Below are 16,538 nucleotides of genomic sequence, written 5' to 3' on the forward strand. Positions count from 1 at the left end.
TCACTCATGCTTTTATATTTAAATAAACAGACATACAGGGTTCGTACAGGTTTCAAAAGAGAAAATTCAAGCATACTCAAAGAATTTCAAGGGCCTGTCACACGTTTCTCAGGGACTATAAAACGGCATCCATGTGAGGATTTTTTTTACATTACTAGGGGTGTGCGAATATTCGAAATTTCGAATATTTTTCGAACTGGGTTTGCTATTCGATTCGATTCGCACTGGAATTTTACTATTCGAACTATTCGAACTTCCCAAAAACAAATACAGTCAACGTCCGATTGAGTGGCCCCTTCAGATTTTCAATATGCTTCACCTCATTACACTCTCGTATTGCGGCAAAGCTGCCTTTCAAGCTCCGGTACGGTCGAACTTTGCCAAGAGACAGTCAATGTATGATTGGAAGTGGTCCCTAGATTTTTTATATGCTTCACCTTATCACATTCCAGCATTGCGGCAAAGCTGCCTTTCAAGCCCTGCTACGGTCGAACTTTACACAAGAGACAACGTCCGATAGGAAGTGGTCCCTAGATTTTCGATACACACCGCGGTATTGCAGCAAAGCTGCCTTTCAAGCTCCATTACGGTCGAACTTTGCCAAGACACAGCCAACGTTCGATTGGAAGTGGTCCCTAGGTTTTCAATATGCTTCACCTAATCACATTCCGTCATTGCGGCAAAGCTGCCTTTCAAGCTCTGCTACAGCTGCAAATGTATTAACTCAAGAAAACGCTGGTTCCAACATGGAGATGAAAAATGTGGCAGAGGTGGGGGCTCAATTAATGCTGTTTTGGACCTGAAACTTGGGCAGGAAGTCCGGAAAATCAGAAGCCGAAGCTTTTTAGCATCCAAAATTTCAGACGTTCTTATATATCGATGTCTACGAGGCAGATTTGGAACTCCGGACTTGAAGGGAGCACACCCTTGTCCGCCACATCAGTTGGGCTTCCACAGCAGTTGAAAGAGGAGGAGAGGATGAGGAAATGGCATCTTTGCCTATCACATGTAAAGTGTTGTCGGCAACACTTTGGTTGCACCAAATCATGTACATAAATACAATTCGGCCTCTACATTGCCTCATGCTTGATAACACAACTATGAAAAACCACCCTGCCAGCGCTTCATCAACCTAGCGAAAAGAAACACTTTCATGTTGCCATCTCATAAGAATATGCTTAGGAAACCTCTCTAACTGCAATTTCGCTTCAAAGTATTCGAAAAATATTCTAGAAATATTCGAGAAATATTCGAATTCGCTTCGCACTGAACATTTTGCTATTCGCACAGCTCTAACATTAACCAATGTTTCATATATTAAATTATCGCACTTATACAGTTGAAACTCGATTTAACGAAGTCATCACCACGCTCAAATTACTTTGTTATATGGGAAGTTTGTAAATTCAAGAAAGCGGTTTTCCAGTCCTTCGAAACCTAAAATCTTAACACAAAGACACCCAACATCTACCATAGCACTGTATTTACCACTAATCCACGCATGCTCATCTGAAAAGTCTGTTCAGGTATCCCAAACATTGTGCCTCACATATGTGGTCCAGGCGATGCAGGCCAGGTAGACAGTCACGTGAAATATGACATGCAGCCAAAATGCAAAGCCGGGAAGAATGAATGCTGTGATTATGAAAGCAGGGCAAGCAAGAAAGTTGCGAGGAGATGACCAGTGTCAGCTGTCGCATAAATCATGAGCTAATGAAAGCACACAATAGCGTTCCTGTGGTAGCATTGACAGGAACAATAAACCACCGCCACCCATAGCACCATCTGGTACGTAACAGCGCAACTGTTGAGTCCAATGCTCCGTGTATGTGGGTGGCGTGTAGCCTCGTCAAAATAAAACCAGGCTTGTTACTATGGGTGACAAATTATTTAACGCAATGGCTATAGTGCCCATACTTGAAGAAAAACGCCATCTGTGTAAAAAATAGAAAGAAATTAGTGCTTCTTTTTACAAATTTATTTCAGAAAAAACTTCGTTAAACCGGTTTTGGTTCCAAGTTAGTGTCGTTAATTCGAGTTGACAACAACATTTAACCTTATGAGTAGCTGCTGAGGAATGCAAATTTCTTCCTTAGATTGGCAACTACGTAAAATCAGGTTTTGTTAGATCGAATTTTAACTGTATTATTATATACTGTAGAAAGGTCTAGCCTTGATGCCATCTAAAGTAGTTCTGAACACAGAACAAATATTCAGGACAAGTGCTGAGACTTCTATAGTATTAGCAAGGCTTGACATCGTTACAGTGTACTAACCACATGCACTGCTTGCTTGACATGGAGAAAAACAGCGTAAATACAGGATACAAGAGTGAAGTCGTAAGGAGATAGTAGAGAGAGAGAGAAAGTGAGACAAGATGCACTGACGGGTGAGGAGTGAAATGAACGATAGAAATAGGCATGAACCATGTGGAGATAGGTTTAGCACAAAGCTAACCCTACGAGGCGACCGGGAAGGGACGCGACGTTCTCCACTGCCGTAAGGGGAACTCCGCAAGACCGATCGAGTACGCTTGCCAGCGGCGCTACGACCATCACACAAAGGGCAGCAGTCGAGCACACGGACGAGAAGCCGCCTGCCAGAGAAATGCGTCAACCTCTCGTGCCGGCCTCAGTGCATCCCTCGCGAGCAAGCCAGCGCCAGCCAGAAGCGAGCTCAAGGGGGAAGGGGGTTGTCACTGGCGGCCAATGAGGACAGGCGTTGCGCAGTGACGTGGGCTAGCGTGGTCATGTGGTGGCGCGAGCATGCTCCGGGCATGTCCGTACACGTGGCTCGCGCGGGGAAGACCAACGCATGGCTCGCACCAAGCAGAAAGGCCTGGCGGCGTAGCCACGGTAGCCATGTCGCCGAATAACAGCGGTTCCCGGCGCTCGAGCCACACGGGGCCAGCACACGCGTTAGCTGGGGAACGAGGCGCCAAAGTCCGGGAGGGTGCGCTCGATTCCCACAACCAACAGAATACATGCACACTCGCACGGTGTATTGTTTCTGAAATGGAAAGTTTGCCGCATCGGCGCTAATCTACAATAGAATGCAGATCGCACTGCAGGCTTTAGATTACACTGGTCCCGAAATTCAGGGGTTTTCAAGGACAGAATACAATTCCAGGACCTTCAAGGGCCTTGAAAATGTACTTTTAAAATTCAAGGTTTTCAAAGACCTGTACAAACCCTGCCGTCACGTAGCATCTGTGACGTTTCAGTGTTATGACACTTCAGTAAGATCTGTTTCTTATCTCCTGTTTTCTTCCTTTCTCTCTTTGCAACACAAGCACGACACCGGAAGTGGTTGTGAAGGACCTGCAGCCATACACGTTGTATGGCTTCGCCGTGAGATCCCACGAGGCTGACAATCGCCCTGGCCATTTCAGTCAGCTCATCGAATGTAGGACAAGCGAGGACAGTAAGAACTCATCCTCTGTGTCTCAAATTCTTTTTTGCTCAATCATGTGACTTCAGTCGAAGATGTGCTACCCTTGCACAAAAAATGGATGCCAATACAGTCTTGAGGATAAGAGGCACAGCGAAAAATTTGTTTGGAAGGGGGGTGGTCGGTCCTCCCAAACACCACGCTCTGGCCATGCCAGTGTCGAGACTAAATGCTGGAAGATTTTGTCGGACGAAAGTCTTGATGGTGTGCAGATTTAACTGACACACATCTTTGTGCAAGCCGAGGTAACCACTGTGAAGGTAAGTCTGTGATGAGTATGACCTGTCTGGTTGAAACCTATAGGATAACAACGAAACTATATCGAGAATGTAACTGCACAATTAAGCAATTGAAGTTGTAAAACGATAGAGAAAGCTTTAAAATACAAACAGATGACTGTTTGAACGACAGCAAAAATCGGTGTACATATAACTGAAATTCTGGTTGAGATTAGCAAAAAGAGGTTGAAGAAAGGACGTAAGAGTGTGATCAAAAACCACCAGAAAGTGGAGTTGCGCAGCTCACAAATTTTACTAACCTGTGGATTATCAGTGTAACACAAGTTGGTGTTACAGAAAGGATTGGATGAAGTGATGACAGTAAAAAATGAGCAAGTGTGGGACTTAGTTTGCCCATGCAGGGCAGAGGTTGCTGGAAGAAGGCTTTGTCTTGAAGCAAATTTAGAATCTGATGATTGTGACTGCGATGATTGCTTTCCAGTACTTTGAAAATATGTTTTATATTGCATCATCCAATTTGCACTTCCCATTTTGCCTTACCAGCACCTACCGTGCCCCGAGACATCACTTGGGCACCTGTCGACCTTGGCTCCATAAGGCTCAACTGGCTGGTGCCTGAGTTCCCCAATGGTGTAATTCAGGCCTACCACATCTTCTACAATGCCAACGTGGTTGACACAACACAGGTTGACAAGTGGAAGAATAAGCAAGAACCAGGTCAGCATTCTGGAGTTGTTCTTACTAAATATATTCAGTCAAGTTCTATAGCTTCTTCCTAAAGCTTTGCTATGTTGTTCATCTTTGCTGTGCCAGTTCTTACATTCTTGTCAGTAAAGTTGCATCAACCACGGAATGCAGTAGGATGAATGACAGTGGCTAGCTCCTCCACATGCTTCTGCCACTAAGCAAGAAAAGCAACAGATAAGACATTTCATTCCGAGACACAATGTTACTGCCTCTAGGAAAGCTCCTGGCCCTGATATCAGTCCCGGAGATTTTTCCTTTTATCCATTGTTGCTTGAATAATTCTTTATTAATTGCTTAGTTCTTTCTTAATTCAGTTGCCAGGGAACCAAGACTGGATAAAACGCATTGACCATAACAATAATTTCTCTTTTCCACAGGCACGCAACTGACATCTATACTGAATGGGTTGTCCATCAACACGGTGTACTCATTACGCATGCAAGCCCAGACCACAGCTGGCCTTGGTCCCCTGACCCAAGTCATCAAGTTTGTCATCAGTGTGCCATCACGCAGCACCATCTCTCCGCACCCTCAAGGTCAGCTGCGTAATGTGCCATTTCGAGTAGCTTTGGTGGCGTTGAACCGCAAAATGCGTCTCGCAAGTGCAAATGCTGCAGTGCGCTACTAGTAATGCTGAGCAAGAACTATCGAACCATGATGTGTTCACCATGGATAAACAAATTATCAGGTACATAACGCAGCAAATATAAAACTTGCTTGCCAATATCGGGATGTAGTGAACCTGGGGGGGAGGCTACCTTCGGATACCAACTTTTTTGTTTATTGAGATATCTTAATGAAATTTTCAGGATAGACTCATAGCAAAAGCATTAGAAGAATTACAAAATTTCATGAAGTTATGTTCACTGGTTCTCAAGTTACGGCAGTATGTCAGAATAGTGCACATGGTTCTCTTATCCCAGGCCTGGAGAATTTTCAAAAGGTGCTGGAACTGTGAAATTAACTATGATGATTCCCAGATTGATACTTCAGGGGGTAACAGAGCCCTTTGTTTGAATTTCCTTGCTTAAAAGCTTTAGCAGACCATCGAATTTAGTGTTAGTGATTAGGATATTATCAATCAAATTTTGATTAAATATAATAAATAACAGACACAATATATTGAAAAAATGGGCTTGTCACCCCCTCAGAAATTTATTCAAGTACATAATAAAAAAAGACTTATGGAAATTTGATGAGTGGTTCCAGAGATATGGCTGGGATAAGCAGCCTCATTAGCCAAAAAAGTCATTTTGAGAAAACGACGTTTGAAAGTTTTGAGCACATATGTAGTTCTAAAATGATCCTGCAGCGTAACTGGAGGTCTCGTTTGGCACATAGCATGGATTTTAAAGCAAGTTATGAAGTGGTGTAATAAACATGACAGAAAACAAGATATTGTAATGTGATTAGGCTATATACTGTGATGCTTTGCGAGCTTTCTTGTATTCATGCTATCACTAACATAATTAAGTCTTCATTGCAATTGATCATTGAATAATTTTTATAGGATACTAAGAGTGGCTCTCATCATGACAGCCTATCCCTTCCTCCTAAATAACAGGAAGTTACGGCCAAGACATTGGTGGAATAGAAATTCCTTAGCAGTTTATTCAAGACACGAATTGGGCAGATGTAAATTCATCTCCGTGCTTCACTCAAGCTCACTTGTAAATCTCGACTGTGATGTGCTTCATCATTCACCCGGTTGCGAACACGGTTATCTGCGAGGCTTTTATTTTTTCAGATGATTCATGAGAGCTTGCGGCGATACCACGCACGGCTCCAAGCGCGCCTAATTGCATGAACAGTGCTTTATTTCAACTCCAACTGCTCGGCCGTGGAGTCCAGGAAGGTCGGCACGCGATGTGCTGGGTGGCGGCATTTGGTGACGATGCGCAATATCCCTAGGTGAGGCGACGGAAAAACGACGCGCAATGTGTTTGGTCTCGCATTTCGGGACGCCGACGCGCAGCCGCTGCGCAACGAGCTTGGCTGTGGGGTCCGCTGCCGATGCGTAAAATGACCATCCGCGGTTCCGAGGAGCCGGGGGCGATGCGCTTCATTGCTTACGAAGAAGCACGCTGCCGCGGGTCCGCTAACGCGTTGTTCTTGCCCGCAAAGTTCGAGGTTCGTCTCGCATGCCGGCGCGGTGAGCGGAGTTAGGCCTAGCGACGACTCCGGGAAGTAGACGCGCCGGCCGCGGTGCCCGATGTTTCTTTCGAAGTACGTAATCCGTGGTCACGAGTACAAGGAGTCGTCCTGCTATTATCTTCGTCACGACGTCCGAAGTGTTGATAAGCAAAACCTCCAACCGCTGATCCGACGAGTCAACGCTAAAGGGTCTGTCCAAGATGCGCGCTCACGATGTTTGCTACGAGTGGGGGGCGCCCTCGTAATCTGATCGAGCTTCCGCTTGCAGCTCCAAACTGAAACGTAGTTATATTCCACGTGATCGTCGAGCCGTGAACGCAGAACGAGTGCGAACGCGTTACAAAGACCGCTACTTTCCACATCCGTGACCTCGTGACGCGCAAGCAGCACAGCAGCAGCCGACGATCTACCAAAGCGTGCATCGGACCAATAGCGAGCCGCGCTGGGGCAACGTGGCGGATGCGGCCAATCGGAGCCCTCGAAACGACCTTCGGACATTTGTTTTTCGTGTGCTTGTTTTTGAAGGAAGGAGCCAGCTGAGGCAGGGAATTTGAAGACGGAGAAATGCCCTTTCCGACGAGACCAAAATATCGGCTCCCGGTGGCTTCGTTGCGGTGCTATGATTTTTTGAAAATCAGTGTTTTTCTGCGATTTCCGCAATAATTTTTGCCACCTTGGCAGGCGTAAGAAGTTTTTTAAAGCACTTCTACGTGGTTTTCAGTGAAGATATTGATACGGGGTTGTTTGAGTGTATAAAATATATATTTACAGAGAAGGATTGGTAAAAGAGTCAATATGGCTGACCACCACACTTGCGCGCCAGTCAGGCTCTTAAGCCCCTCGTCTTCCTTCACTTCCTCTCCGTAACAGGACCCCCGGGCGTTGTAGCGCCGTCTCGGCGCAGGTCCGGCGATGAAGTGTGAGAGAAGTAGGGCTTCATCCACGAAACATGCATAATGTCAACAGGTGGCGGACTTGACGAATCGGAGTGCAACGGCGCAATCTCGTAATTCACGTCGCTAACTTGACGCAAGACTTGGTAGGGTCCTGAGTAGTGGGACAGGAGTTTCTCGGAGAGCTTTACACGGCGACATGGTGACCAAAGAAGCACCCAATCACCTGGGGCAAACTTCATATTACGATGTCGGTGGTCATAGCGGGCTTTTTGCATATCCTGCGACGTGGCGAGACGAGATCGGGCGACTTGACGAGCCATGTGAGACTGGTCAATGGTGTCGTGAGCGTACATGGTAGTACATGGCGCGGAAGGCAAGACGGTGTCAAACGGCAATATGGGGTGGCGACCATACAAAAGATAAAAAAATGAAAATCCCGTGGTGTCATGTCGAGAGGAATTATACGCAAAAGTCACATTGGCCAACGTGGCGTCCCAGTCGCGATGATCTTGAGAGACGTACATCGAAAGCATCTGTGTGAGTGTGCGGTTAAGACGTTCAGTAAGACCATAAGTTTGTGGATGGTAGGTGGTAGACAGCTTGTGCTCGGTCGCACAAGATCGAAGGAGGTTGTCGACAACTCTGGACAAGAAAGAGCGGCCGCGGTCTGTCAGCAGCTGTCGGAGTGCACCGTGGAGGAGGATGACGTCGTGAAGAAGAAAATCTGCGACGTCAGTAAGACCGTAAGTTTGTGGATGGTAGGTGGTAGACAGCTTGTGCTCGGTCGCACAAGATCGAAGGAGGTTGTCGACAACTCTGGACAAGAAAGAGCGGCCGCGGTCTGTCAGCAGCTGTCGGAGTGCACCGTGGAGGAGGATGACGTCGTGAAGAAGAAAATCCGCGACGTCAGTTGGCATGGCCTTCGTGATGTCGTAACGTGTCGCATAATCTGTAGCGACGGTGATCCACTTATTTCCCAGAGTCGTCGTCGGAAAAGGGCCAAGCAGGTCAAGGCCGACACGATAGAATGGTTCAGAGGGAACTTCAATTGGTTGGAGAAATCCAACAGGCAGCAGAGGAGGCCTTTTCCGGCGTTGGCATAGGTCGTAAGTAGCAACATAACGACGCACGGAGCGGTATAGTCCAGGCCAGAAGAACCGATGTCGCACGCGGTCGTATGTGCACGAAACTCCGAGATGTCCCGCCATCGGTGTGTCGTGAAGTTGTTCAAGGATGACGGGCCGTAGATGGTGAGGAACGACAAGCAGGAGCTCAGGGCCTTCAACGCTGACGTTGCGGCGGTAGAGGATGCCGTTATACAGCACGAACATACGGAATGGGGCGTCGGTGCTGCCAGACTGGACGGCGTCGATGATGGTGCGCAATGACTCATCCCGACGTTGTTCGGTGCGCATGTCGCCCACGTCAGTAAAAGCCATTACGCAGCTATCCGGATCATGCGCAGCAGGGTCAGGAGGATCCACCGGATGACGAGAAAGACAGTCTGCATCCTTGTGCAAACGTCCAGACTTGTACGTGACTGTAAACGAAAATTCCTGGAGCCGCAAAGCCCAGCGAACAAGACATCCGGTCGGGTCCTTCAGAGAAGTGAGCCAGCAGAGAGCGTGGTGGTCCGTAACGACGGAGAACATGCGGCCAAATAGGTATGGGCGGAACTTGGCGACAGCCCAAACTAAAGCCAAGCACTCTCTTTCGGTTATGGAATAATTTCTCTCGGGGGAAGAGAGCAGGCAACTGGCGTAAGCTATGACGCACTGTCGACCGTGCTGCCGTTGAGCGAGAACTGCTCCGATACCGTGCCCGCTGGCGTCGGTGCGGACTTCTGTTGGAGCAGAAGGATCAGAGTGGGCAAGGGGAGTAGTCAAGAAGCCAATGAGAGCAGCGAACGCTTGAGCCTGCTCAGAGCCCTATGAGAATGTGGCGTCCTTCTTCAGCAGATCTGTTAGTGGCCTAGCAACGTTGGCGAAGTTTTGCACAAAACAACGAAAGTAAGAGCATAGGCCGATGAAGCTCCGCACGTCAGAAGTAGAGCGGGGCACAGGAAAGCTGCGAACGGCGCGGATTTTTTCAGGATCTGGTTGGACGTCGTCAGCGTTAACAAGATGTCCCAGCACGGTAATCTGACGTCGGCCAAACTGACATTTCTTGGAATTCAGTTGAAGCCCGGCTGTTCTGAAGACTGCGAGAATTGCAGCGAAGCGCGTCAAGTGGCTGTCAAAGGTGGAAGAAAAGACAATCACATCGTCAAGGTAACAAAGACAAGTAGACCACTTGTAACCTCGCAATAGAGAGTCCATCATCCGTTCGAATGTCGCAGGAGCATTGCATAGGCCAAAGGGCCTATGCAATGCTCCTGGTATAAACCATCAGGTGTTATGAAGGCAGTCTTCTCGCGGTCCATTGCATCGACAGAAATCTGCCACTAGCCGTACCGAAGATGAATAGACGAGAAGTATGTAGCTCCGTGCAGACAGTCCAACGCGTCATCAATGCGTGGTAGCGAGTATACGTCTTTTCGTGTGATCTTGTTTAAGTGGCGATAGTCAACGCAGAAGCGCCAGCTACATCTTTTTTCTTGACACGGACGACAGGGGAGGCCCAAGGACTGTCGGATGGTTCGATGACACCTTTGCTAAGTATTTTCTCGACTTCCGTTTGGATCGCTCTGCGCTCAGTGTGGGAGACACGATAGGGGCGCCGACGAATAGGACTCATGTCACTGGTGTTGATACGGTGCTGAACGACGGACATTTGCTTTAGAGGTCTGTCGTCAAAATCAAAAATGTCACTGTACGATGCGAGAAGGCGACGGATGTCATTGGCCTGCACAGGGTTGAGGTCGGGTGCAATCATCTTCGAGAAATCATCCGGCAAAGAGGAGCTGTTAGTCGCACTAGACGGAAGTAAATCAGTCTCGGCGGTGAGAGTGGCAATTTCATATTCGTCAGCATCAGATATGTTGGCCAAGAACATGCCACGGGGAAATACTTGAGGGCACAAGCTGAAATTTAGAAGTGGTAGCGAGGTACAGTTGTCGGTGACAGTCACGAGCGTATGCGGAACCGCAACGTTCCGGCTCAAAAGAACGTCAACGAGAGGATCGATGACATAATCACCGTTGGGAACCTGCGGCTGTGCAGTCAAAACGACGTAGGTGGCTGCCTGAGGTGATAGAAGCACATCTTGAAGACAGCACAGTCGCGGCGGGGTAGTGTTGGAAGCAGCGACGGGCTGAGGCATTTCTATCTGAAGGATGCCGGTAGCGCAATCGATGAGGGAAGAGTGAGTTGACAAAAAGTCCAGTCCAAGGATGACGTCTTAAGGGCAGCGGTCAATCACGGCAAAGATGACTGAAGTAGGTTGGTCGACTATACTTAGGTGGGCAGTACACATACCAAAAACCTTCGGCGTGCCGCCATCGGCCACACGGAGCACTTGTGTAGCTGCTGGTGTGAGGACTTTCTTTAAACGTGTGCGTAGGCTTGAACTCATTACGGATATGTTCGCTCCAGTGTCGACAAGTGCTTGAAGAGGTACGCCGTCTACTCGTCAACGTCAATCACACTTCGTCTAGTGGGTACAGAGAGAGGATTTGCTGCCGTAGTCGTCAATGCAGCACCACCTCCGGGGGTTGCATTTCTTAGTTTTCCGAAATGGTGCGGCCGAAAGCCCAGGGGGACTATAGGCGTCGTGGCTGCGGCGAACGGGACGATGGGCGACGTGTTTGCGGCGAACGAGATTGGTGTCCATGTGGCAAAGGCGAGTGGCTGTACCAAGTGTTATGAGCGGCATTGTCAGCGCCATTGGACTCAGGAGCGGTTGAAAAGTGGTGGGCATTACCGTCGAAACGGGTCATATTGGTTGGTGCGCCAGGTGTCGAGGACCATGTGTTGCGGCAGTAACGAGCAATATGTCCAACGCGGTGGCAGGTGAAACATATTGGGTGGTCATCTGCAGTTCGCCACTCAGCCGGGTTGCGAGAACGTGGAGCGAATCGTCGGTTTGAGGAGGACGTGGCAGAAGGGCGTTCGCTGACTCTGGGTGTGCCGACAGAACACACAGAATGTACTCCGATATTTTCCAGCTCCTGACGAACAATGGCTTGAACGAGAGGAACGGTAACAGGGGTGGCATCAGTGCTGTACGAATAGAATGCTGAGGGCGCCATCGCTTCCAGTTCACGACGAACAATTCGTGTCACGTCTTCCGGCGGTGGAGGATGGTGCGCTGTCGACTGCTCTTCACACGTTGATGTGGCAGCGGTGTTTGGAAGTCTGGTGAACAGTTGCAGAATGCGGCGGCTTTTTGCTTGCTCGAACTGACGACATTCTTTGATGATCGCATCCATGGTGGAACAGCCCTTGCACATCAGGAGGTTGAATGCGTCGTCGGCGATCCCCTTCAGCACATGCCCAACCTTCTCACCTTCCGTCATGTAATTGTCCGCCCTTCGGCAGAGAGCCAGCACGTCCTGAATGTATGAGAGGTACGATTCCGTGGACGATTGGGCACGGCAGGCCAATTCCTTTTTTTGGCGGCGATCTTACGGCCGGGCGGGTTTGCCAAATACCTCTCGCAACTTTTCTTTGCATTGGTCCCAGCTAGTGAGTTCTTCGTTGTTCTCGTACCACACCTTCGCCGTGCCCCTCAAGTAAAATAACACATTGGCCAGCTGAAGTGTGGGATCCCATCTATTCGGTACACTCACGCATTCAAACATGGCCAACCAGCCTTCAACGTTGACGCCATCGGTCCCACAGAATGTACCGGGATCCTTAGGAGGTACGAAAACGAGTGGCGGCGATGGTGACGTTGATGGAGACAGCGACGTCGGATGTGGAAGGCTCAACGTTAGCCATGGTTGGGAGGGCGATGCGACGTCCGCTGCGGAGCTCCGTTGCCTACTGTAGTACCCAGCACCTCCACTAATATGATAAAATATATATTTACAGAGAAGGATTGGTAAAAGAGTCAATATGGCTGACCACCACACTCGCACGCCAGTCAAGCTCTTCAGCCCCTCGTCTTCCTTCACTTCCTTTCCGTAACAATATTTTGGAATCTGATAGAAAAAGGTCTACAGAAACTGAAAATGTGATTTTCAAAAAATCGACTTTTGTGCCATTTTTCGCGATACGAAAGCCGCGTCCCCCCTTGAGTACTTTCGTGTTAGAATAACCAATCAGACCTCCTGATACACTCTAAAAGGGGTGTCTTTCTTCCATACTGAACAAGATATTTAACAGCGGGAAAAATACCGTATTTACTCGCATAATTTATGCACTGTTTTTCACGGATTTGGAGCTCCGAAGAGGGGATGCACAAATTACGCGGAGATTTCGCGAACACATCCGAAATAACATGCAATATGTAGTCCTAATGCACGCGGTTTATTCATTAAAAAGAAAAATAAATTATAGCACAAATGAAAGGTACTAGTTTATTTAACAGGATTAGCATGTACTTTAACCAGCCCAGGGTGTCTACCGACCGGGAAAACCGGGAATTCTCAGGGATTTTGGGTAGTCTGGAAATTCTCAGGGAAAACTCAGGGAAATTGTGTTCCCATCAGGGAAAATCCACAGTAACTTTATAAAGGGCAACGAAAGTCGCGGTAGCGCTGGCTCACTATTTTGTGAACGCATTTTTCAAATCAAACAGCCGCTGCGGCTGCGGGGAAGTGGCGCACCTCGATGCTGTCATCGCCTTCGGAGCGGCGGAGTGGGAGAGAATCCAACTAATGCGTGGCATGCGGGAACCACACATCGTATCGCGCGATGTTGTCAGGGTGTTCTGTGACTACAGTGGTGTAGTTCTGTATTCTTTGTCACGGGTGCGGTGTGTTAGCACCAGATATGGGGTTTGGTCATCGCCGCGTGTCAAGTAACAAGCATGATTAGTTGTAGAAGCGGTAGCAGTAGATGTAACGAGTTTGAGTTATCTTGCAAGCGATCGCGATCGTTCAGGAAGCTGTTGTCTTCGACAAGGCTGGTATCTTGCAAGCCATCCCGATCGGCGAGAAAAAAGACGACGACGCTTGTTGGTTGTTATCGGAGAGCTCACTCGCTCTGATCCTGAGCTTCAGAGATGCTATTTAGGACTCCATGAAGAATAAATTTCCAGGCGAGAGCGAGCGTAACTAACGGGCCCATTCACAGCGAGTGAAAGCTTTTTTCTTTCTTTTTTGCCCGATGAGGGCACTGCTGAAACAAGTTTTAGGCAATCGACCGATGTTTTGGGGGGCTGCAGCTCGGAATTACCAGCCACACCACGTGGATGTTTGCTACAAAGCCGAATTACAAAACTTTTCAGAGCCAAGTCATAGCGGCGACCGAAATTCGTGACACCGGCCCGGGTCCCACGTGCTCGATCCAGCGCGCGATGTCGGAAAACAGTAACGTGTCCACCATAATCGGAAGCGCCGTAATTCAGGCTGTTGCCGTGCTTTCATGCGATCTTAGCCCGCTGCTATATTGCTTTTTTTTTTTTTTTGCGATAGCAATCATATAGACACTGCAGCCGAATTTTTTGCCTTCGCCATGATGTTCCTCATCAACTCCAAATCGCGATTACATCACCCCGCGCATCGTATGCTCCATGTGCGAGTGAAAGTGCGCGAGCCGCTGCCGACGAACGGCGCTTAAGCAGAGATGCAACGAGCTGACCATCTTCTCCGCGCGATGGGCACATGGAGATATGAGCCGGAGGGTTGGGGAGGGCGGGGGGGGGGGGGGCAGTTGCGTGAGTCCGACAGGAATTCCGTACTTTGTACCAGCGGGTGTGGTCACATGTGCGCAGTATCTTTAGAGGGGATCAGCAGACGGCTCATACCTTTGTAGGTGTTGTGCTCTAATTGCAAAACTTCCATTGAAGCCATAGCAGTGGCAGATCCAGAGAGGGAGGGGTAGCAGCGATCGCCCCCCTACACCCCCCCCCTAAAGCCAGCCCCCGCCCCCTCCCTTCAGTGCCTGTTGTCCATCTCCTTTGTCACGCTGCCTGTTGAGTTTGCCCCCTTTGTCAGGTTGCTTTGCCTACCATTGCCCAAAAGGGGTAAAAAGAATCTTGTCCCTGCTCTCTACCTCTCTCCTCATCGCTCTACCCTTTCCTGCTTCCCTATGCACATTTCCTACGAAAGCTTCTTAGGCGCCGCCATAATCCCCTCTGGGCTGTTGTAAATATGTGTGACCCACCTAAATGCGCTGCTGATGTGGTGGCCTCAGCCTTTGTACCCCCCCCCCAAAGTAGGCACCTGGATCAGCCCCTTATCCATAGATAGGACACTTCTCTTAGTGCATTTAAGGTGGAAAGTTGGGCTAGTTGGTAACGTGAATAATAGGACATGTTTACTAGTGTTGTCCTGTATTCCTTCTTCTCGTCCACGTCTTTTTTCGCTAGTAAACATGTCCTATTGTCCTCTTAGTGCAGTGGCTGCATTTCCTGAAGGAGTGAACTGCTAGCCTATATTTGTATAACATTCATCTTTGTTGCTATCGGATTCCCTATTTCCAGGGCTGGGCAAAGATACTTTGAAATTGTATCGCGATACGATACAAGATACTCAGGCAAAAAGTATTGGAGATACAGATACAAGATACTGCCACACTAATTGTATCCGATACGATACTTGGCAATTGTATCCTAAGATACTTCGATACATTCTCATATTTGTTATTATAGATCCATACAGTGTAGCAGCAAACGCCTATACACAAAGATGTCTCCTTGAAAATTTCTGAACTGTGACCTATTTAGTTTCACTTGCATGAAATGTCTGTTAGTATCTCAAAAGTTTTGCCCTTCTTGCTCAAAGTACGTTAGTTGCCTTCCAAAACAACTTATTGGGGCTTGTTTCAGCTTGTTCACAGGACAACTCTTTATACACTTCGCTGACAGCGGTTCTTGCTTGTCATTTTGCTTGTAATTGGGTTTTGCTTGGTTTTGCTTGTAATTGATGGGAGTCGCTGCTCAACTTGCCGACCAGCTAGCGGGTTGCCATGTAATCACAATAACGTCAACAAGAAGCCTTCGCACGATGGCGCAAATACTGGTGTGGACATTTACCTTGTCCGTAAAAGACAGTTTGCACAATACTGTATATCCGGACAGGTGTACAGCAGCAACAACTCTAATAGCCACTTTTTTTCTTTTCTTCCTGGGGGGGAGGGGGGGGAGGGAGGGGGGAGTGGCGCGGGGAACGCATGGTGTATACGGGGCTTGCGACCGTTCGCTAGCGGCCCGGCCGGCACACATGACCGTCTCTGTTCCATTTGTTTTAACACGAAAGTGTTTTATGCCGGGGTCCACCAAGTACAACCGTCACGGATATGACGTTGATAAAATGGACGCCAACGGGTGAGAAAGAAAAAAACCAAGAAAAAGATACCCCGCTGGGAATCGAACCCAGGACGTTGCGGCCGCGACGGCAAGCGCCCGGCGCCCTACCGACCAAGCTAACTCAGGAGATGCGAGACTCGGTGCGAACGCGCCTTATATCTTTCACACATTCTCTTTCGCGGCGGGCGGAGCAAGGTGGTGCCGCCGTCTGTGAGATGTGAAAAGAAGTAATGCTTCACGATCGACACTTACTAGCGCTTACTCCGAGATTGCACGCGATATCGGAGGTCATGGTTACAGCGTCTCGATACCAGAGAGGTAGACTGGCCACGCTGGCGTCGCCGAGGCACCCTTGACGCAGTTACGTTGGTTAAGGTCTTTCTTTGCCTTTCGCTTCGTGTTAGCGTGCGTCGGCTCATCGGAGTAGTGCAGCTTCCACGTGCACCAACAGGATTTCTCCGCCGCCGACTGCTTCAATTGCGAGAGCACCGGCTAACAAAACTGCTGCAATACGCGTTGCAGAAAGGACGAGATTTCGACGGGCGAATGTCGTGCCTTGGTGGAGCGAGAGCAGCGCCTGCGAGACAGAAACCAGCGGGACGCACGTGTTTGCGGCTCAGGCTACGAACCTCTACCTCCCGTGTTGCTGAAGCGCAGTGTGTGTTATGTATGCATGAGCACAGGCGTCGGCTACCCA

The 16,538-nt window shown here is 48.7% G+C and overlaps 1 protein-coding gene across 1 annotated transcript in view; it reads left to right on the top strand.

Annotated features, from left to right (window-relative positions):
* Nucleotides 1–16,538, top strand: part of LOC119393761 (protogenin) — a 338,054-nt gene that overhangs the window by 297,785 nt on the left and 23,731 nt on the right. Inside the window, exons 17-19 of the mRNA XM_037660896.2 lie at nt 3,293–3,423; nt 4,233–4,406; nt 4,814–4,972. Of these exons, the coding sequence (XP_037516824.1) occupies nt 3,293–3,423; nt 4,233–4,406; nt 4,814–4,972 (464 nt within the window). The remainder of the gene's footprint in view (nt 1–3,292; nt 3,424–4,232; nt 4,407–4,813; nt 4,973–16,538) is intronic.

Source organism: Rhipicephalus sanguineus, chromosome 5, assembly GCF_013339695.2.
Source record: "Rhipicephalus sanguineus isolate Rsan-2018 chromosome 5, BIME_Rsan_1.4, whole genome shotgun sequence".
In the NCBI taxonomy this organism is placed as follows: Eukaryota; Metazoa; Arthropoda; class Arachnida; order Ixodida; family Ixodidae; genus Rhipicephalus; species Rhipicephalus sanguineus.